The sequence below is a fragment of the Annulohypoxylon maeteangense genome (assembly GCF_022496945.1).
Source record: "Annulohypoxylon maeteangense strain CBS 123835 unplaced genomic scaffold GGS22scaffold_2, whole genome shotgun sequence".
NCBI classification, from domain to species: domain Eukaryota; kingdom Fungi; phylum Ascomycota; class Sordariomycetes; order Xylariales; family Hypoxylaceae; genus Annulohypoxylon; species Annulohypoxylon maeteangense.
In genome coordinates this window covers 2,727,891-2,748,333 of record NW_025953249.1, presented here as the reverse complement: position 1 = coordinate 2,748,333, position 20,443 = coordinate 2,727,891, and the positions used below count along the sequence as shown (strand labels likewise).

At 46.7% G+C, this 20,443-nt stretch overlaps 6 protein-coding genes across 6 annotated transcripts; 2 read left to right on the top strand and 4 right to left on the bottom strand.

Moving 5' to 3' along the window:
• Window positions 1-234: 234 nt before the first annotated feature.
• On the bottom strand, window positions 235-2,106 carry GGS22DRAFT_184933 (uncharacterized protein; the record flags this gene model as incomplete). The annotated part of the gene is made up of 4 exons (XM_047964247.1): window positions 235-1,380; window positions 1,434-1,619; window positions 1,681-1,847; window positions 1,905-2,106. 4 exons carry the CDS (start codon window positions 2,104-2,106, stop codon window positions 235-237), a joined length of 1,701 nt encoding a protein of 566 aa, XP_047823189.1.
• A 1,602-nt stretch (window positions 2,107-3,708) lies between these two features.
• On the bottom strand, window positions 3,709-5,805 carry GGS22DRAFT_177846 (uncharacterized protein; the record flags this gene model as incomplete). The annotated part of the gene is made up of 10 exons (XM_047963544.1): window positions 3,709-3,968; window positions 4,048-4,175; window positions 4,240-4,351; window positions 4,405-4,634; window positions 4,712-4,789; window positions 4,847-4,920; window positions 4,968-5,038; window positions 5,092-5,168; window positions 5,230-5,645; window positions 5,803-5,805. 10 exons carry the CDS (start codon window positions 5,803-5,805, stop codon window positions 3,709-3,711), a joined length of 1,449 nt encoding a protein of 482 aa, XP_047823188.1.
• A 2,311-nt stretch (window positions 5,806-8,116) lies between these two features.
• Window positions 8,117-9,873, bottom strand: GGS22DRAFT_153697 (Non-histone chromosomal protein 6). The gene is made up of 5 exons (XM_047959900.1): window positions 9,538-9,873; window positions 9,159-9,234; window positions 8,855-8,950; window positions 8,681-8,802; window positions 8,117-8,625 (listed from the first exon to the last, which is right to left on the bottom strand). The coding sequence occupies exons 2-5, from the start codon at window positions 9,220-9,222 to the stop codon at window positions 8,611-8,613; spliced, it is 297 nt and encodes a 98-aa protein (XP_047823187.1). The 5' UTR covers window positions 9,223-9,234; window positions 9,538-9,873; the 3' UTR covers window positions 8,117-8,610.
• Window positions 9,874-10,648: 775 nt separating this feature from the next.
• GGS22DRAFT_153692 (uncharacterized protein) lies at window positions 10,649-11,348 on the top strand (the record flags this gene model as incomplete). The annotated part of the gene is made up of 2 exons (XM_047959899.1): window positions 10,649-11,066; window positions 11,121-11,348. Coding segments are annotated over exons 1-2 (422 nt in total), but the record flags the coding sequence as incomplete, so codon positions are not given.
• Window positions 11,349-14,032: 2,684 nt separating this feature from the next.
• On the bottom strand, window positions 14,033-15,037 carry GGS22DRAFT_153689 (centromere protein H (CENP-H)-domain-containing protein). Its single transcript, XM_047959898.1, has 3 exons — window positions 14,787-15,037; window positions 14,565-14,730; window positions 14,033-14,492 (listed from the first exon to the last, which is right to left on the bottom strand). The coding sequence occupies exons 1-3, from the start codon at window positions 14,926-14,928 to the stop codon at window positions 14,108-14,110; spliced, it is 693 nt and encodes a 230-aa protein (XP_047823185.1). The 5' UTR covers window positions 14,929-15,037; the 3' UTR covers window positions 14,033-14,107.
• Window positions 15,038-15,690: 653 nt separating this feature from the next.
• Window positions 15,691-20,224, top strand: GGS22DRAFT_177844 (autophagy-related protein 11-domain-containing protein; the record flags this gene model as incomplete). Its single annotated transcript, XM_047963543.1, has 11 exons — window positions 15,691-15,764; window positions 15,871-15,982; window positions 16,048-18,144; window positions 18,175-18,336; window positions 18,370-18,452; window positions 18,483-18,538; window positions 18,575-18,752; window positions 18,786-18,974; window positions 19,008-19,947; window positions 20,009-20,091; window positions 20,122-20,224. 11 exons carry the CDS (start codon window positions 15,691-15,693, stop codon window positions 20,222-20,224), a joined length of 4,077 nt encoding a protein of 1,358 aa, XP_047823184.1.
• Window positions 20,225-20,443: the final 219 nt, after the last annotated feature.

The window sequence follows — 20,443 nt, the reverse complement described above, 5'->3', positions numbered from 1 at the left end:
TCTGCGAAGTTACGGAGGATGCCTCCGCGATCGTGTAAAAAACGACGGTGTGTGCGCGTGCGGCTTTGACAACTGATGAAAGATTCCAAGGTTTGTTTATTACCGTTGAGAATTAGGTGATACCTGGACCCGGAAGATGGGCTGGTTAAACGCCGGATAGGCACCTATAATTTACCCCTCGATCGGAAATACAGGCTGATAATACGGAGTGGGGGCGGGGTACAATACGGATATCTAATCGCCGTCGCCGTCCCCCGACTCCCAGCTCCTTACCTCAACATCCAATTCTTGGGAGTAATCCTTAAACTCACTAAACACACCTTTCACCATATTATTATATCGTAGCGACCATCTAAATCCCTCGAACATCGACTTTGTATAATCCCAATATTCTGGATAATATCCCGCAAACTCCCAATCTATAATCCCCGTCACGCTCCAGCCGACACTTCCATCCAATTGTACGGTTTGATCGATTAAAATATTGCGCGGGTTGAGATTCGTGTGCGTGAACACGATTTTGTGCCCACGGCGAGCAGGATCGTCGGGGAACCGCAACACCTGATTAAATGCTGCCTCATCCGCGAATGGTCCAACGGGGTTTGTACCTCGAATACGGGAATCCCTACACGCTTCTCCGAGAGTGTTGGATATAGTTCCGACCGTGCCTGATTTAGCCAGCCGGGGAATATCCCTTAGTTGGGCTACATAGTCCTTCAGCTGGTGTGCAATTCGTTCAAGATCACTGTCCGAAAGAACATTTTGACAAAGGAATATTGGCAAACCAGGGACTCTCGTCGTAAGTATATAAGCTCCTGGAATAGAGGATGGGTCATCTACATCTCCTTGCTCGAAAATGATATCAACCGCCTTCGGAACTGGGATTGAAGTATGTCGACGAACTATCCCTAACGCATTGAACTCGTTACGAGCACTGTCGGCTTCGTCGTTGTACCTCAGGTATAGCCCAAACGGCAATCTCTTGGCGTCGGCGTAGTCATCGAGATTTCCATATAGGCGTCTTGCAAGCTTTCGTAATATTTTATAACAAGCTATCCTGGCTTTTGAAGGAACCAGCCGCCAGACTGTAAAGAAAGCATCTATGCAGAAACTGGAAAGACGCCAACGATTCCGTTGCGTTATGCTTTGGTGCCATGCTAGAAGACCAGTTGACTGAATTGGTGATCGAGATATAGTTTCCAGCGAAAGTCTCTTGGAGATATTGAAAAGTTGGATGCTCTCACATAGTCGAGCCTGTGAGTCGATGAAGCGGTAGTCGACCTTAGAGAGACCCGACCGCGAGTGATCACCTAACAATGGATAGTCGCCATCAACCTCGATTAGTTCCTCTGGTCCAATGGAGACTTGTTTAAGCTCATACTGTTATAAGCTATTAACCAAAAGTATAGTCAAAACTACGAGTTGCAACTCACCTCAATCATGGATGGCAGTAGCCTGTTTAACTTGACAAGCCCCGAAGCAAATGCCTCTGCTGCGGACTTTCGGACTAGCCAGTGATTGCAATAAGGAAACATGCCTCTAGGATTTCTAATGTAAGATAGCCACCAATCCCGACAAGACAGCCCAAGGAAAGCACCGAGCATGTCATTTATATTATCCTTTAAGGACGATCGTCAGTTTTCTTACAATGATATCTAGTCTCAATGATACCGAACACACCTTGTCTGTATCCCAACCAGATGGAACTGGAAGAATAGGCGCGACGATAAGAGGATCTCGCAAAGTGCCAGCCTTGCCAGTTATGCAACACTTTCCGCCATCTCGTTTAGTGATGGTATGCTGCTGGGTGATATGAGGCCGTGATGGAGGACTGCCATTATGAGTAACTATCTATCCGTTAGAATGGTAAGTAGCAGTAGCACAAACTTAAGCATCGATTTTACTAGACTCAACAATATAAGACCAATCGTCCACTAACGAAGATGCATCCCCGGCTAACAACCTATACTTCACGTAACGTGCGGCTAACACGGGGTTAAGGGCGTTGGAAACAAATGATTTAAGTAATAGATTTGATGGATGTGGGAGTTTCGTGCTCTCAATTAGTGACAATGTGGTCTTTACCTCATCATCAGTGGCGGCCATGCTGAAACAATCAGGCTGTATTGTGCTATACAATGGCGGTAGAAGGAATGATGATTGGGAGAAGTTGAGTGAATTGAGGTTGTAACCGCCAGTTAAGCGCTGCATAGCTAAAGTCATATACGCGCCTTTCTCTACCTATTTACATCGTCGTCCCGACTAGGTAGAGAATCGACAAATTCACTTTATGGGCTCTATGGGAAGTAGTGTAATTGATCATTGATTTCATCGGAACTACGTACTAGAAAGGATCTCAATCCTAGTCTAGTCTTCGTCACAACGCTTACCTAGACAGGAACCTCAGGCTCACAGGCCACAAGAATTCTACCAGTAAGTGACCTCAGGGCATATAATGAAGCGTTTACTCAGCCTCAGCGCTTACTTCACCCTCCTCGATTCTACGGAACGGCCCCCAAACGACGAACATGTCGGATGTCGGGCCGAGCCGCGCTTAGCTGAAACCCGGGTACCTGGGATGGTTCACGGCCTCTTCTGCGCAACTCGAGTATGAGACCATCACTTCTAAAGGAGGGTATCATTGGCCGAAGATCACGGGAAAATACACGCCTTTCCTCGTCTGAAGATCTGCTATCGTATGATCATCGCTTGACACTGAAGACATTTAAGGTTACCGGTGTAACCTCCCTTACATACACAGCACCAACATGCATGATGTAAAGAACCCTGGAGTGGTTGGTAAATTGTAATAATAGACGTGTGTTAAGGAGTAGATACGCTGCGCAATTATGTACGCCTTCGCTACGATGCGGAGAACAGGAAATAGCAATCTCCCCAATGATTAATCAGAAAGTCCTCCTGCTAAGAGTTGCTAAATAGACGGGTATCAAGGACTTTCGTTCTAATCGAACCTCACTCCTTAACGTGCCTGCTAGGTATGTAAAAGCACCCTCTGTGTACTTGCTAGGTACGTACTTATCAACACCTCCACGATCGGGATGAATGTGCACACGAATCAAAACACCATAGATAGATAGCGTAGACGAGATGGGATGGGATCATAAGGAAACCAAAATCAAAGATTCGCTAGATGCTAGGCCAAGGAAGAAAAAAAGGGGGGTATCATCACTCAATCTGCCGCGCTCTCTCTCTCTCTGTCTCTTCGTAATCGTCGTGTGCTAGTCGTCGATATCGTTCGTAATGGTCGTAAAGGAACAAATGAAAAAGTAAGACAAGGTTTCGTAGATCGTGAACGTCGTTGTCTCGTGGGTCTGTTGTTCCCGTGGATGCGTTGCTGCCGTTTGACGTCGTGTTCTCGTAAGAAGTGGGGGAAGATAGGTAGGGCGAGTGTGGTAAGTTTTTTTTTAATAGTTTGGTCTGGTTTGTTCGGTGTCGCGAATATGGACATTCGAAATATAGATAGAAGAAGTAGGGATGGTGACTTTTAAGGATGTGAGCCGAGTAAGTAAGCGTAGATACAATGTAAAGGATCAATATTTAAATCGGGACTATGATGATTTAGTAAGGTTGGGTGGTCGTCTCCTTTTCGATGCAAGTTCCCGTCTCGGCTTTCTTAAGAGTATCCCATGAGGTTTTTATTGTCTGACCACCATCTCAAGGGAATAATACTCTTTCCATCGGCGCCGACTAACTATTAGACGTACCGGCCTCATCCAGAGGTGAATCGGGGATAGAGGCGGCCGATGTCTCGGGAGACGATGTGAATAGCTCTTGGAACCGAGTGGCAGCTTCGCTATGTGCGAAATGCAGCTCGTAAGCGCTGAACTTGCCCCTGCGCTGGTTTATCGGCCGGTATGTATCGCAGAACACGTACGGCTGGATTTCGCGCAGCCAGATGCACTTCTTGGACTTGCGGAGGAGCCAGGACGACGACACGTTTGGAGGAACTGGAGAAAGAACAGTTAGTTGCCGGGCGGTGTGTGAAGAGAAAGGGGGGATAAGGGGGGTGGGATGGTTGCCACATACTAAACGCCGTCCAGATGGGACATGCTCGCAGTTTGCCTTCCCATACGGCCGCGTGAAGACGGCAACCACCGGTGACAGTATCCTCGAACACCATAAGAACGTGGCGATATCCGTCATCGATGATTTGTCTTTGAATGATATTAGTCTACGCTCTTCTTTATGTCGATAGGCAAGGGTAGACCTATGACTTACGCTTGGAATAGGCGTTTTTCCTTACGGAGGTGGAACTCGGTAGGGTTTACTTTGAACGTGAGCTGGCTGCGAACCCTCAGACACAAGAATGTGCAGTAGAACAGCACCATTTCTACTTCTCATTAGTCTAAATCCTCTTGTGTTCAGGCCACGGACAGTGCTAACCTTCCCAAGTCAAAAAAGACAAGTCTGCCCAGGGTTTGATGCATCGTTCTTCCGTACTCCATCTAGACAGGTGTAACACGGAATTTCTATCTCGTCCGATAGACAGCTCATGCACGCCGAGCATCGAAACCCAGTTCTGGCTGGCGACTTTCGAGCGAATTAATAGGGACGGTGCCTGGTTTCTCAGTTGCAGGAAGAAGATAACCGAGATGCGATCACTATCAAACGACCTAAGATAGTTGTTAATATTGGTATGACATATTAAGTATATCAGCAGGGTTAAAATGTGAGGTATGTAACTGGTTACCTTTTGACTAGTATCTTGACATCTCGTGGAACTGGCGGGAGATGGCCCAACTTCTGAAAGGGGCCGAACGCATCTGAGCTGCATGGTGTTAATTTCTAACTCGAAATGCATCCCTATTTTAGTGAAGTGGCTTACTGTCTTTGGGTCTTGAATTCCCTCCGAGACGGCAGGGGTTGAGTAAAGATTGCCTCGGCCCAATGTGAATTCTGCTATAATCTTAGTATCATAGACCCTAATAAGAGAATCAAGGACGTACAGTCTCCTGGCTCCAGAAATCCAAAGCCTCGTCTCGTCTTATGAGATCGGTTCTAATCGGATTCGGAGGAGCTAGACGACGAGTTTAGTTTCACTTCGATGAAAAAGGTGTCTGGGCTACCGACGGATCTTCCTGGCTTCACGCAGCTGAAGGATGCGGATTCGTAGAACCTCCATTGCATTCAAGTCAAAGTTCGGGGACCTATGTAGCTAGGTTACAAAGAGGTATCATCATGGCATCATTTTTTAAAGAAAGGTCTTACCTCGTCATAAGGTCTTGAAGCAGTCTCAGGAACTGGTTGTACATGATAAATCTAGCTGGCAATGTCGTACCGGGGAGTTCATTCCCCAACTTATGGTACATCGTTCTCCAACGATGTTCCCTATTCATCGACTTATCCTCATAGAACGTCATGATATCCCGGAGCGTCTTGCAGAGACATGGTAGGATGACATTGAGGTAATCGAAAACAGCCGGCAACTGAGAGAGATGTATCTGTGCCTGTTCCGCGAGATCCCGGAGTGATCGGCTCGTATTGTAGATTTCTTCAATGATCCCGTTAAGGTGGGGTTGAAGTTTCTCCGGAAGAGAATCTCGCAGGCCTTGAAGGTTGAAGCCGACCAAGTCGGCACGATCAGCTTCGTGAAAACAGCCATTGAGTAGTTGAGGGCTGATCTGCTGGGCCGCCAACCTGGCGGGAGGTGCTCTAGCACGGCGTAGAATTGGGTCCATGGTGTTCGGAGCACTTATGGTATCATGATGGCGAATAATTAAGATATCTTATCTCACTTCAGAAAAAGAAAAGCCCTTTCCAATACCTCTCCTCCACAGCCACCATGGGACAATGTCTCGTTACACACCAGGGCTGTGCACTACTAATGAGTGATATTAGTGAAAGGTTTAGAGGATTTGGTGAATATAGATGTCAAGACGATGGCGTTATATGTAGCGTAATGCTGTTGGAAATTATGGTCCTCGGCCAGCAGCTGATAAGTGCTGAGATGATCGTCGTCTCCGCAAATGGCTAGCCAGTTGGCCGTACGTGTGGGGGGAGGGGAAGATTAAGAACGAGCTCAGTAGTAGAGGATGAGGAGTTATTATTGTACCTATTAGAATTAGAACTGGTGAGAATGTTCTCCGTCAATGGAGATCTCCTCTTCTGCAATATCTCATATAACGTGAGTCTAGAGCCCAACGACTGTGGGGTGACGTGTTAGGTGCGCATTCCCCAATAGAGACGAAGTTCGATTCCGAAGAGCGCAGTGCGTGTGGAGTTCGTATTTGCAGCCGCCAATATCTGCGATTCTTGTCGGAGGAGAGGATTATTATTATACAATGAATGATAAGATATGACTTGCACGAAGTCAGGACACAATCTTGGACGTGGATTTTCTATTAGATACGGGTTGCTTGAACATGAACTTGAGCTTGACTGGATTAACAGCGCATGCGTGATTCAGTAAGTCTCATGGACTTTGCCGCCGTCGATTAGCGAATATATAAAACGTGTGAAAAAAATAATAATGATCCCTTTTACTCCGAGAGAAAATAAAAATTCGTAGATATCATAGCAATCAAATACCAGCAAAGGAATCAGCCGACGCACACGGACATAAAATGAGTGATAGGGCAATCAGAATGTGTGAGATGAGAAAAAAAAAGTTTTATGACGGAAGAAAAAAATAAAAAAAGTCAATTGGTCTGGCCGGCCGCTCGGATGTTTGCCAGTGTAGGAAATTCTAGAAATCGGCACTCTCAAACATTTCTCAGACTCAAGTGAGAGACTGCCACGAAGCCCGGCAGCAAGACTATAGGTATGCATCAATTCATTGGTGGGCTTAGTCGCAGTTCCGCATCAGGCGTAGAGCGGTCGTAGTGTTACCATGCCCGCGGCGCGGAGAGGGGAGACACTTGCATGGAATAATATGCAGGGAAGATAGCAGACTGGACGAGAGAGCAAGGAGGGGCAGAGAAGAAGCCATGACGATGCTTGCCGAGCCGCTTTTGTTTGTATGAGACCTGGCGCCAACCGGAGTAGATAGGATCAATGACAAGAAGAAAACGCACGATGAGGCTCTCTGACTTGTTAGGTGATACTTTGTTACCGATGTTACGGTTTATTTCGTAACCGCTGATGTGTAGTAGTAGTTGACTTGGCTTGGCTACATGATGTGTTTGTTTCAGTACAGAGAATATACACCTGTCGGCGCTTATCGAGCGGCAAGAAACAGAAACAGACGCTGACTACCTACCTACGAGGTAGATATGCTCGTTTGAATCTAGAAAGCGAGAAATGTAAACGCTTAATATATGAATCTGAAATAGCTATGACGTTGTACGGTAAGCTATCGGGTAGTTGCATCGTAAGCTGAATGCGGTGTATGTTGTAATATGCAGGAAGTTGGGCTAGGATCTGGCAAAGAAGAGGATGGCAGCATCATCCGTGTCTGACCGAAGCACCGAAGCACCGCTGCAATGCTCCGATCGAGGCTCCGATAGCGTGCGATCAAACCCGATGCTTCGTTGCGTTGCTTCCCAACCGCTTGCATGCATTTCCAATCTTAGGTTGGCAGGTTGGGTAGCTAGCATGAGTGTCAGATCTGAGTTGATCTGGGCTTGGAGGTTTTATGTAAGAGGTGTCGATACATACGAGATGGTTATGCTGTATAACCACCGATGATACATGTGCTCATATAATACTATGTACAAAAGTAATAATGACTGGACTAAACTGGATAGGGACTGTATCTCGGTCTAGTACCAAATACACCTATTCCTAAAACATTGATGATTGGATTGGTCTGGTCGAATTAGATGCTGGGTAGGAATTTCCTAGATACACATAAATCGTGGGAAACCGTTACAAGAACGCAGCAAGTTCCCACGTTGCTCCAACTACTGGCTGACTAGTAGGTATTGGGTGACCTACGGTTGATCAGGCAATCCATATTACTTTGCAGCCTCGTGTTTGGTGTGTCGTTGTGAGGAATAACTACTAGGTAAGTAGCTCGAGGATAGTCCTTGGCCACGTTGACTTCCACACCTCGATCAGACCCCTGGACAGCCCGTCCAGATCTTCGGATCAAGATCCTCGTATGCATCTGCCTGCCGAGCACGGGGCAGGTCGACTCGGGTTAGATCGAAACCACGTGGAATTATATCCGTACCTTAGTTCTAAACGCAATTATCGATTCACTTCAAGTCCCAGTTGGTAATGAAACCAGAATACAACAACATAGTACGAATGCAGACAACGTGCTGCGTAAATTGCAAGAGCAAACTATTGTACATTGTGTTGTCGAGAAGCGCTGATTTAATGCTTTCGTACTTGGCGCTTCATAGCTTCAATAGCCCTTGCAAGCGACAACTCCACCAGACCAGAGTAATCCCCGAACCCTGGTCCAGCCGTCAGTGAAAAAACAATGTTGAGAAATCCAAAGCACAATGTCCCTTTCCCTGTGCTTCAACACCGACCGATACCATACGCATTAGACTCGAAAGGAAACTTGTGAATCCCCTACGGTCAAGGCTTCCTGGGGCCGATGACCATTTCGTCATCTCATCGTGAACCCTCATAACGACTACGATCAATAGGAAGATCTGAGATGAGTTGCTTCTATTCACTCTCTTCTTCGCCAGCAGCCTAATCGGATTCGGCCTAATCAGCTACGTTCAGCATTGCTTGTTAGAAGGGGAATATGTCAGATACATACCTGGTAGGCTTGCTTCTCGTCCTCGTATCGCTTCTTGTCGGCAGCAGCCTTGGCCTCGTACGGGGCACGCTGCTTGTCGTTGAGAGCCTTCCATCGCTCACCCAAGATCTTGCCAACTTGACCTGCGATATTATTAGTATGAGAAATCTGGGTGTGTTCAAGTGAAAAGCTTACCGAACGAGATACCGGGGTTCTCGTCACGGACGTTCTCTCGTTGCTCGTTGGCGAAGAACATGTAGGCTGAAAGACCACGCTTGGGTGCGTTGGGGTCTATACCAAAGTGTTAGTTATGAGTTAGAACACATATGCGCATATGATCAGGTCAACGGCGGGCAAATGTCATCTACTACTGATAATTTAAACACTCTTGAAGCATTGCACGTCTTCAAAAGAGATAAATATTCATCAGATTGGATGACAAATTTGCGCTCGTCCTGTTTGGAATATGCGACAATAAACAGTTCATGGGACGACTTACCCTTCTTTCCCTTGCGCTTCTCGACCTTGCCGGTCTTGCCGCGCTTGGTGGTTTCCTTAGGCATTATGGATAGGTGCTGAAATAATGTTAGTCTACATTTGTGTGTCTGTTTAATTGAAAAGCGCAATTGAAATTTTGGGTGTTGCGATGTGTTGTGATATGAGAGTGGACGAAAGTGTGGGAATTAATCGTGTGATTATCGCGAGCGCGCGATAGCTTGGATAGATGCGGAAGAGGGGCAGATGGATAGAGTGGTGGTTGGCTGATGCACGACTGATCGGTCGCGATGCGATGCTGTCGCAAATGCAATTGCGCCCGCCAACGCGTGAAAACCGCGTCTTGAAGCTCGAAATCGAACCAAATAGTACTATCCGCATACCTTGAAAAAGTTTGGAAGTAATTGGATAACGACGTTGTGGTTAACGAAGCTGTTGCGCGCAATCACTGTCAGTTGAACTGCTCAGTTTAAAGTGCAGGGTGGGCTCTTTTTTTTAATTGATGACGATGGGCGAAGGAGAAGTGGATGGGTGAAATTGTCTAAGCTCAAGAGAAGGTCGACTATGAACTTCAAATGACTCTTGACGACGATGCAAACATCGAAAAATGATTGCAATTAACTATGTTCGAATTGATACAACTAATGCGACCAAGACGAGCGCAATAGAAATATGTGGTTGATGGTGACTTTGTGTTTGCAGCGAAGTGCCATATAAATAGAGGTACTCACAAATTGTATGTGCAGGTATTGAGGTTGAGTGTGGTGTGCGATATTGTATGGGAGACGATTTTGGTGGTAGATTTGTATGTGAGAGAAGAGAGGGAAATTTGTATGGGGGGAAGCGTTGGCCTACTGCCTTTTTACTGCGTGTGGGTGATTGTGTGGACAATGTGTGAGAGCAAGACCAGGCAAGACTTAATACTGCCCCAATTTCTAAGGGAGGGTGCGAAAGCTGCGAAAGAGGGAGGGGGGTCTGCACCAAAAAGCGGGCAGGCGGGCGAACAAGACCGTGCCTTCACACTGATTTCCCTACTTTCCCCTACTTTCCCCTACTACTACTTGCTACTACTTGTTGCTACCTACCGCATACCTGCTACCGTATTGTACCTACCTAGGTAGACCTGGTAGACCTGTACATACACACCTCCAGGGCTACCTCATATCTGCATACCTAGGCCCTGTACCTAGGTAAGTACAGGTATCTACTTTCTACATGCTAGGGGGTTAACCAAGCGAATTTCAGGAAAGCATCCGCGACCACTCGCTGTTCTCTAGTCAACGAAACTTTTGTGTGTGGGCTTCTCCGTCTTGTCTCTGGTCTTTGGTCTTTGGTCATTGGGGTGGCTGGGTATCTTTCCCACCAAAATTAGACTGAAAGGTACTTTTTAGCGGTCCTTCGAAGTTAGGCCCTTGTAGTTTAGGACGTTGCAATCAGCAACAAATACAACTTGCAAGGAAGGAGGTGACTTCAAAATCTACAGTGCTTCCTGTACTGTAAGAGCTACTTTACCTAGCAGGTAAGTTGGCGTTTTTGGAGGAAGGTATGCCATGTCGCTTTGTTATTACTGTATCACTTTCCTTGGTTAAATTTTATTCATTGATTCGGTCATTGATTCTGCTACTACATCTATGTACTTCCCCTACTTCCCAGCGGCAACTAGGACGGTCAGCCTTTACCCTTTCCTGTTACATGAAGTACATCCCCACCTATTTTTACTTAGCGAGGTACAAGTCTCACGGTTTCTCTCACGGTTTCCCTTCTCCGCTGTTGTCCCTCCTACTCTGCCTCTCATGTTTCAATCATCTCAATGAAAGTTGCACGCGGAAATGGTCGCAGTTTCTCCGACGTGACCAGATTGGAATTGGACTAAACGAAAGAGGGAAGGCATCAAGTATATCACAACATTATCCTACCAAGTTTTAGCTTAACCCTTGATACTGTATACTTTAAACTTTTACCTTACCTCGAGTAGGAATAAACGTCCTTATTGATTTGATTTTCCTCTCTACTAATATTGATTAGTTTGTTTTTTCCCTTCTTTTCTTTTTTAGTCAAAGCATCCGGAATCAACATCCATTCAATCCCATTAAATCACTTTTTTTCGACCTACCGTACTCCATTCCTAAAATAATCAAAACATACAAGGCCTCCAATTTTTTTTTCTCTATTTTTACTAACACACCAATAATTCGAATTGTATACCTGTTCCTACATCAATTTCCTGGAATCTTGAGTGTGCACCTGGCTACTCTTGGATCTTCTTAAGAAAAGATCAGCGTATGAGGCACTAGGAATCGATGATGAATGAATTTTACGGAAAAAGGGTGTGATAAAAAAAAGGAGACAAAAAGGCAGAGCTCAAACACCAGACCGAAAAGAGTAGAGCAGAGAGAGAAGAGTACACATAGCCTACAGGCTACTGTGCTGCGTGCAGGCTGTACAATGATTGATACACCATCCATACAATCTATACAGGCTAGAAAGTACCTTGCAGTCCCTTGTTAGCGCGAGAGTACATGGTCATTGCCCATGCCACTATCAGGCTTGGATTCCCTGGTGGATGAATTTTTTTCGCCTTTGCCTGGTCTGGTTCTTTGCAGCTGATTACAACCACACAAATTCCTAGCTGCTTGTTCTGGGAGTCTGACACTCCCCCTCTCAGTTTGCTATGGTCGATTTCTCTGTCTCTCCCCTTTCTTTCGCATTCAACCTATCCATCCAACCTATCCAACCTATCCAACCCCTAGACCAAGTTGATGCATCACACAACCTTGGAACTTGACAACCACTCACAACCATTCCATATACGTCGGTGAACTTGCTAACTTACAGGAAAATTCCGTTTAATTGCAGGACCCCTATCTTACATTCTTATTCGTCTTGCGAAATGCTCAGACGCTTCAACATACATAGTATCCTTATGGTTCTATTTTTTTTCAACAAGATGCGCATCTTTAAAATGTCGGACGATCTAGATTCAAAAGGCCTCCGTGCATCTTATTAGTCTGCCACTCTGCTTCTCGCTAACCGATTACGATATTTACCTACGGTACCTACTATGTAGGCAACCTAGATAGCCTTGGTCTCTGGTCACTATTGGATACCTTATATAAACGATACTCATCATAAGATATGCGGATCGCGTAAACCCATTCGTACGCATACGATATTACTGTTGGGTAAGTAACTGACGACCAAGTGCGTCTACATAGGCAAATCTTAGCACCGCTGTCCTCACAACCAATGGCTTCCTAATTCTGCATTTGCAGCTATCCTGGTTGTTGCACTGGAGTAACACCACACCGCAGTCCCGTAGGCCAGCCTACTCGGTATGCTTGCGCATCCTCCAAAAAGTCCATTCTCTTATATTGTAGCAATTTGAGCAATGCAAGCTCGTCGCACGGGTTTGGAGTTGTAACACCTTATTATCGAGGCGCATACATATAGGCAAGTATTTGCAATACTCGTCTAGGAATCTATTACAATCTGCGTACACATGGAATAAAGGGCCTCGAGTTAAAGAACACCGGTCAAGGATGAAGTACGCAACCAAAAGAAAGGGTAAGAAAAAAAAGAAAAAAGGGGGGTCCTTTAATCATGAGGATTTCGTTATGCTTCCCTCATGATATGGGATCTCTGCTGCATGACATCGCTCCAATGCTCCAAACATCCATCATTTTCTTGATGTGATAAGTACGTACATACTACATAGGCCTGGACCTCCAATGGATGAGGGAACGTGAGCGCGGTCTGGCTGGTAGGCTCCACGCCATTCTGATTAGGATTGCACAGATTTGCAGCGCTTGGAACATCGGTCATGCCTAGATCCGTTAACCATGCTGCTTTATCAGCGACAAGCCGGGACGTTGTCTCTCATTCCTAGTTGTGAGGCATCGGGTGTCTTGCTAAACCAAAACCATCGACGCGGAAATCAGCCAAGGTATGTACTACATATAATAGATGAGTACATTCCATTCCACGGGGAACATACATATTACATATAACCACACGCTACACCAAAAAGAGGCGCTCACAAAATGGACCCATGTGCATGATACACTGTGCTCCCGCGTAGCCCGCTTTCCACATTGATTACAGTCTTCATTAGCGTAACGATGATGACCTCTTCGAGTGTTCCCCACTATCAAACACACCATGGGTCCAATAGGTCCATATGGCAAAACAGATTTGACTCCGGCAGAGGCAAAATATTTTAGTTAACTCTAGTCCCTGATTATCACAGTCCTGGCACGACTAATTAGTAGCACAAGCTACCTCGGTGATCTGAAGCGCCATTATGTTTACACCACGCGCGATATACTGTATTACCCATCAAGCGCTTATTGATCTAAACGACTATTTAAGGCATAGGATGGATTGTTTTGCACAATCACCCTGCTTTTTCTCATTGGAACCCTCCTGAGCAATAGCATGAGAGCTTGGATGATACTAGGAAGTCTGATGTGCTACTGGGAGGGGTACCGGAGTTACGACCCCCCCCTCCACGCCATAAAGCCATATCAATGCGTGAGCATGAAGCCTGCATGAGATAGACCTACACGCTGCTTCTAGAATCCCAAAATAGAAGCATTTTCACGTGATTTAGACCAGCTTCGGCCAAGACAAGTCACGCTAAGCCCTATCAAATCAGGAACGGATGCAGCAGCTTTATGTGATGAAGATCTCTCGCCGCCAGTCCGGGTCTAGATAAGGGTAATGAGAGAATGATACAGTACTGAGTACCTATAGAGTACTCAATAAACGGCGGAGCTGCTAACATGTGACGAGATTATTACTAGGTATAGGCAACACTACAGCGCTTACGGGGAGTCCTATATTACGTGGAGGTAAGAAGGGCGTACATATTAGTAATGCTATTGCTCATGGGTATCATTGAACAACTATTTCTTTCCATCTTATTTTACAGACTTTTCAGCTGTCCTTTCTCGGTCATACTTCGTCGTCATTTTCAGGATCGAGTACTATATCCCTCAGCTCAGCATCCCTAGACCAATCAACTCCGCTCCCGGCAACCACCGCGCTCGCAGTGCCTTTCAAGACCCTCCACCTCTGTCTACTCAGCTTGACTTGGTCTTCGAGGCGCGAGATCTCGGCCGCCCGCTCCGGGACCATGTTGATAGCCTCCGCCTTGTCCCGATCCGTCTGCTCGGCAAGATCGAGCAGCTTCGCCGCCAGATCCACATTTTCGCGGCCAAGACGCAGGCTTTCGCTTTCTACGTTGGTGATCTCATCTAGTAAACCCCGTAACTCTGTAGACTGTTGCGACAATATTGAAGACGACTGATCGCGCTGTTCCAAGGCGGGAAGCAAATCCCTATGAAGGACCCATGGGTTAGAATGTAAAAAGAAGAGCGAGAAGCCCGGAAAACGTGTTCGTGATCCCTACCTTTCTATGGGTGATGCCTTCGTTCCATTGTGGACTGCCTGTAGAATTGGATTGGCAGCCACAACGCTTTCCACCACCTGGTTCCGCAACACGTATTTAGACCTAGAATCGAGAAGAGCCTTCTGGGCTGCTTCTATACTTCCATTTTTCGAGGACGTACTTGTGTCTGGAGTAATTGTCAGACGGAGATGCAACTGTAGAACCAACATAAAATTTACTGACTCGGGTTGTAATTCTTCTGAGCTGTCAACAAGGCGATTTCTAATTGGACCTGCTGAAGACGATCGTGTAATTCTAGGATTCGCTTCTCATCGTGGGACAATAGAAGTGGCGTCGCGACCTCTGTGGCAGTTCCATCCGCCATTGCCGTGACAAATTACCTCTCGGTCACAAAAGAAATCTATGTGAAAAGTTCACATCAGAAACTGATGAAACGGGGCTTTATCCAAAGTCTATGCAAGTTTCCCATGTGCCACGGCTTGCGGGATCATGATGAGGCGTGCTGGTGAATCGGGTTTAAGAGGTGTGGCTCAGTCAGTTAGATATTGTGGCTTATTAACCAATGGATAGGAGCCCTGAGATCGCGGTAACTAGGAGATCTTCATAGTCGGTTCTTCTGACTGATAGTACCTGCTACGTCCTATTTAAAAGTTGCTCGTCTTTTGGGTAGGTACGATTTGAGAGATTTTATGGCAAACTGTAATATTTCCACTATATTCAATCCATTTAGTTAGAATTTGATGATTGATGAGTCGATTCTATCTGATCTTAATGAAGAGATCATCATTATTACATAATAAGCTCATCGGGTCCCTGTCCTCTTTTAAAGAGTGGTCCGAGCACAACCAACTCGGCACCCAACTTGTGGGTCTGTTGTGACGAAAGCAACACAAATTAGAAGGTGCCCATGTGTGGAAAGCAGCGCCTGACTGCCTGCCAGCTGACATTTCGAGCTCCGATAGATAAAGCTTCCTTCTCAACACACATTTACAGTATCATTAGCCCTTGAGAAGGCTCATCGTCGCTGGGATTCCGAGGTCACACCCTTTGCGATACTTCTCGCCTGGTTTGTACCTGTCGTCCCATCATCCTCTTTCATTCTTTCAGGGGATGGACTGTATATACCATGGCGACGCAGACGCAGGTGTTGATAGCCCACACGGGCCAGCGCCTGCAGGTCGACATTTCTCAACTCTCATCGTACGTACTGTGTATTCCGCTACCTTCTCGCCACTCCTATCTATGACTCAACATATGCGACCTACCAAGCCTGCATATTGTAATCAAAAACTAATATTTCCTATAGCTTAGATGATTTCAAGGGATGGGTTGCTCGGCAGAGTTCTATACCCGTCCAAAATATTGTTGCACTTACATCGCAAGGGAAGACGGTCAAGATCCAGACCATACAAACAGAGGTTCGTTTAAATCGTCCTTGGTTGAGATGATGCAATAAATATAAATGACAGCTAACATTTCTTAGAGAGAGGTATACGTTTACGACATTAGAATAACTCAAGCTTCATCCCCCGGCACCTCGAACTCTCTTATCTCCGAGTTACCCGTACCCAAACGATATACTATATCCCAAGCCCCGAACTCGATCGAAAACTCACACTCGCTGCAATCATGGCAGGATCTATTCAAGAGGCGACGCGACTGGGCCTTGATGGTGGTTGAAGACTGCCGTAGCATGGCCGGTGTGGCGCAAGAACGGTATAACGAAATAGATGTCGTGCTAAAATGCCTCGATGCCGCCGTAGCAAATCTTGACACAGCCGTCAAACCGATATATCCAAAGCATGCCGAGCTGAAGAAATGGGCAACTCCAACTCAGGATGAATATGCCAACTTGGCTTCTAACTGGGAGCATTATCTTGAATTAGCACGGAGTATCACCATCTCGCCAGCGATGGTGCGTTTTATGACCGGCCAGGATGTCCGGAAGACTCGCCAGGCGACACTCGAAGACCTCATCGACCCCGAACCTACACGTAAAGCTGGAAAGCTCGCTGCTACATCCTTGCGAAAGTTTAACAGCAAGATCTCCGAGTTGGACAAGGTTGTTGAGAAGATGTTTGGCGGTAGTGAAGAATTGTTCCAAGAGTTTAATAAACTCTTAGATCGGTCAGTGATGCAGCATAGCAACGACTGTGCCCAATTGTTAGAAGACATCGAAGCAGTTGCAAGAAAGGTCGATACAGACTACCAGACCACCCTATCCTACACCAATCAAAGCAAAGATGTTGCGCAGGTCTCGAAGACTGCCGTCAATCACACAAAACAGCTTTTACCTAGTATCCAAAATCGAGCCTCGGAAATGGATGAGATGATTCGCTATGCTACCCAGGCACGCAACGAGATTGCTGCAACTTCACTAACCTTCATGCGAAGAATTGCTGAGATAACTAGTCTACATCATAGTGTCAAGACTCAGATAAATGCAATCAATCAGGGAGAGGAGGAAATGACCACCTTCGACTATCTTCGTCTCATCCAACAACTTCCTTATATGTATGCATCTTTTATCGCCGAGGCTGTACGGCGAAGGGAATGGTCGGAAAAGGTAAAAGTCGATTCTTCGACGTTGCTTAATGAGATGGCTGTTTTCCAGGACGAGGAATTAAAGAGACGCAAGAAGTGGCATAAGATGGTTGGAAGCACGTACGGCCCTGAAAAGACCGAAAGCAGCGTCCTTGGATTTGAAGTGAACCTTCGCGGCGACGACGAATTCTGGCCCCAGATGACAAAGCAAGAGCTCGACGACTTTTTGACGGTTTTAAGACGCCATAATGCAGATGCAGGGGTCCTAGGAGATATTACCAAACTGCTGAATGAACTCACCAATCCAACTAAGCAGCAGTCAAAGCGGCTGAAGGCTTTTAAAAATGGAAGCGTTCACGAAGCAGCTCTCGGACGAAGCGGTCTACTCATCCGCGGAGATGACGATCTACTCAGAAGCCTGCAAGGCGATAAGTCTAAGTTGGAAGGTAAGCTAAGGACTGCGGAGAGCCGAGTCCGTCGGCTAGAAGATCTATTGCATCGCCAAACCCAAGCATCGAGGCCGTCACCTTTGGGGAATCTCTTCCAGCCGCAGCAGAATGATTCCACCGACTCCGTCAAAACGACTCGTGCACCTAATGATCGTCGTCGATCCATAGCGTTGGAGAATAACGAGGCTCTATTTAATCGTATCTCGCAGCTGGAGGGAGACCTGAATGCTCAAAAAGAACGATCTGCAATTTTGGAGAAGGAAGCAAATACAATCGAACACATGAAGGGTCGAATAGACGAAGCTAATTCAATGAAGCAAGATCTCTTAGGGAATATGGAGGCCCTGAAAAGAGAGTTTATGTTGGAACGGAAGTCGTTGGAAGATGAAATTAAAGCCTTGAAGGATCACATTGAAGAGACTGAAGATCAAATCGAACACTTTGGCGAATCTAGGGAAAACGAGAAGATCACGCACGATGAGAAGCTTCAATCTTTGGAGGTAGAAGTCGAGCGTCTCACAAGAGAGAAGAAGGATGATGCTCTGAAGACTCAGGGCCAACTCGAATTTTTACGTAACGAGGCCCGAGTTCAAAGAGAACGCAACGTCTCCCTAGAGAGAGAATTGAAAGAAGCACGTGAGAAGATCCGAGACCTTAACAAGCGAGCCGACACTTTCAACGAAAACAACGAGACACATGCTCGCTCGCTTAGAGAGCTTCATGGGCAGTTATCTCCAACGGAAGAGCCTCCTCAAGACCTCGCCGATCTCCTGGATGCTGTTGCGACAAAATCTAGCGATGTACTGGCAAAGTTCAAATCCCTCGAGCAAGATCTGTCTTTAGTGAAAGCTGATTTTGAAATTGCCCAGGGCACTGCCAAGGAGGTTAAGTCCGAGTTACATATTACGAAGGAGAAGCTCTCTAGCGAACAAATGGGTTCGATACATCTTCGTGAGAATTTGGATAAGGAGAAGACTAGAAGTTCTACTCTCGAAAAGGAGGTTAATGTTGCGCGAGAGCAGCTCAACCAGCTACGACTCCAGATGACCGAAGGGGAAACGGGATCGGAGACATTGCGGAAGAAATTAGAAGACGAGGAGATGCGAGTCGCGGAGCTAACTGAACAATTAGCATCGAAACAATCCCAAGTAGGCAGTCTCGAAGAGGAAGTCCGAATGTTCCAGGAGAAGTTACAGTCATCCGATACCATGCTGGAGACCCTTAACAGCCGGTCCGAAACGCGTAATGTTCGCACCAAAGATCTTACTCAGCGGCTATATACGCAAAACGAGAGGCTCTGCAGGCTCCTCGAACGTCTTGGATTCTCTGTAGCGCGAAAGGATGGATCTATGGCCATCGTAAAGATTCCACGATCGGAACGCACTTCTCACAACCCTAACGATTCTTCGGATCCTGGGTCTTCTATACGCCGATCTGTCTCATTAATAAGCAACCCTCTTGCGGACAGTGCTGACCTGAAGTTACTCTACTGGATGAACGCCGAGGACTCGAACGCCGAAGATGAACAGTACCAAGCGTTCATGGCCGGCCCAGGCAACTTCGATATCGATGCCTTTTCCGAGATAATGTATCGACGCGTGAAAGAAATCGAGCATACGGCTCGAAAGATGACACGGGACGCCCGTAATTACCGAGAACGGGCACACGACCTTGCTAAAGAAGCCCGCGACAAGATTGCCTTTAGACAGTTTAAAGAGGGCGACTTGGCCTTGTTTCTTCCTACCCGTAACCAGACAACCGGCGCCTGGGCCGCTTTTAATTATGGATGTCCTCATTTCTTCCTGCGCGAGCAAGAAGGCCATCGCTTGCGCACTCGTGAGTGGCTCGTAGCTCGCATAACTCGTATTCAAGAGCGTGTAGTCGATTTGTCTAAGAGCTTACAGTCCGCTGCCCCCCCATCGGAGACGGAAACCGACTCGATCAACACAGGCGATGAAAACGATAATCCGTTTGATTTGTCGGATGGTTTGCGTTGGTGGATGATTGACGCACACGAGGATAAACCTGGCGCCCCCGCTACACCCGGGCCTGGGAGATCTACAGTGGCTGCGAATAACGTTGCAGCTGTCGCCGACATGCACCAGCATGTTCGTTCGAGTAAAGGTAAATCCAAACTCGGCCCTAATGGTGGAATTGAGGGCGTCAGCAGAACTCTCAGCAAGAGCCTCGAGAGCAGACGTAGTAGTTCGGGTTCTAAGAAAGCCCTGCCGTTTGCTGGAGGAGGCGGCGCCGGGAAGGGCAGTGCGCTGGCCAGTGAGACGAATAGCATCACGAGCCCGACAGTAGGGCAGGAAGTCGCAGGGCCGAGCGGGACGCAACAAGTTGCAGGTGACAAACAGGCAGCCGCGGATAACGGCGAGCAAAGCGAGGTGCGACACGACAAATAACATACTCGTTGATCCATGAGACATGGTCGCTGATGGGATCTAGCCCCGGCGGGAAGACGACAACAATTCGAATATAAATATAAGCCCACAAAGGCCGCCGACACAGCCGCGAACACACTCCCAGCAGTAACGATTACAGCACTCTCAACTTCGCAGACAAATGAGTACTGCGTCTATCGAAAGCCCAACAAGCCCTGCTAGAAGAAGTGTTGTATGGGATTCACTTTGGAACCTGGATGTCAGCTATCCTGGGAAGTGAATTCTTTTGCTTTAGCCTCTCGACGCAGTCTAGATACAAACACCCACCTATCATCCGCACCTAAATGAATACAGAAGTATACTACCCATCCAACTGGATGGAAGAGTCACGTCGCGGTCAGTATGAATTACATAGCATAGATTAATATTTTCGTTTTCGTATGTCTTATCATTAGGCACAGCGCCGGCGTATGGCGGTTTGGTTGTGCCTTGTTTCTGT

Coding starts and splice junctions, on each gene's coding strand:
- GGS22DRAFT_153697 (XM_047959900.1), bottom strand. CDS start 9,222: ATGCCTAAGGAAACCACCAAGCGCGGCAAGACCGGCAAGGTCGAGAAG. Junction 8,951..9,158: donor GAAGCGCAAGGGAAAGAAGG/GTAAGTCGTCCC, acceptor ACTTTGGTATAG/ACCCCAACGCACCCAAGCGT. Junction 8,803..8,854: donor GAACCCCGGTATCTCGTTCG/GTAAGCTTTTCA, acceptor ATAATATCGCAG/GTCAAGTTGGCAAGATCTTG.
- GGS22DRAFT_153689 (XM_047959898.1), bottom strand. CDS start 14,928: ATGGCGGATGGAACTGCCACAGAGGTCGCGACGCCACTTCTATTGTCC. Junction 14,731..14,786: donor TCAGAAGAATTACAACCCGA/GTCAGTAAATTT, acceptor CAATTACTCCAG/ACACAAGTACGTCCTCGAAA. Junction 14,493..14,564: donor AAGGCATCACCCATAGAAAG/GTAGGGATCACG, acceptor GGTCCTTCATAG/GGATTTGCTTCCCGCCTTGG.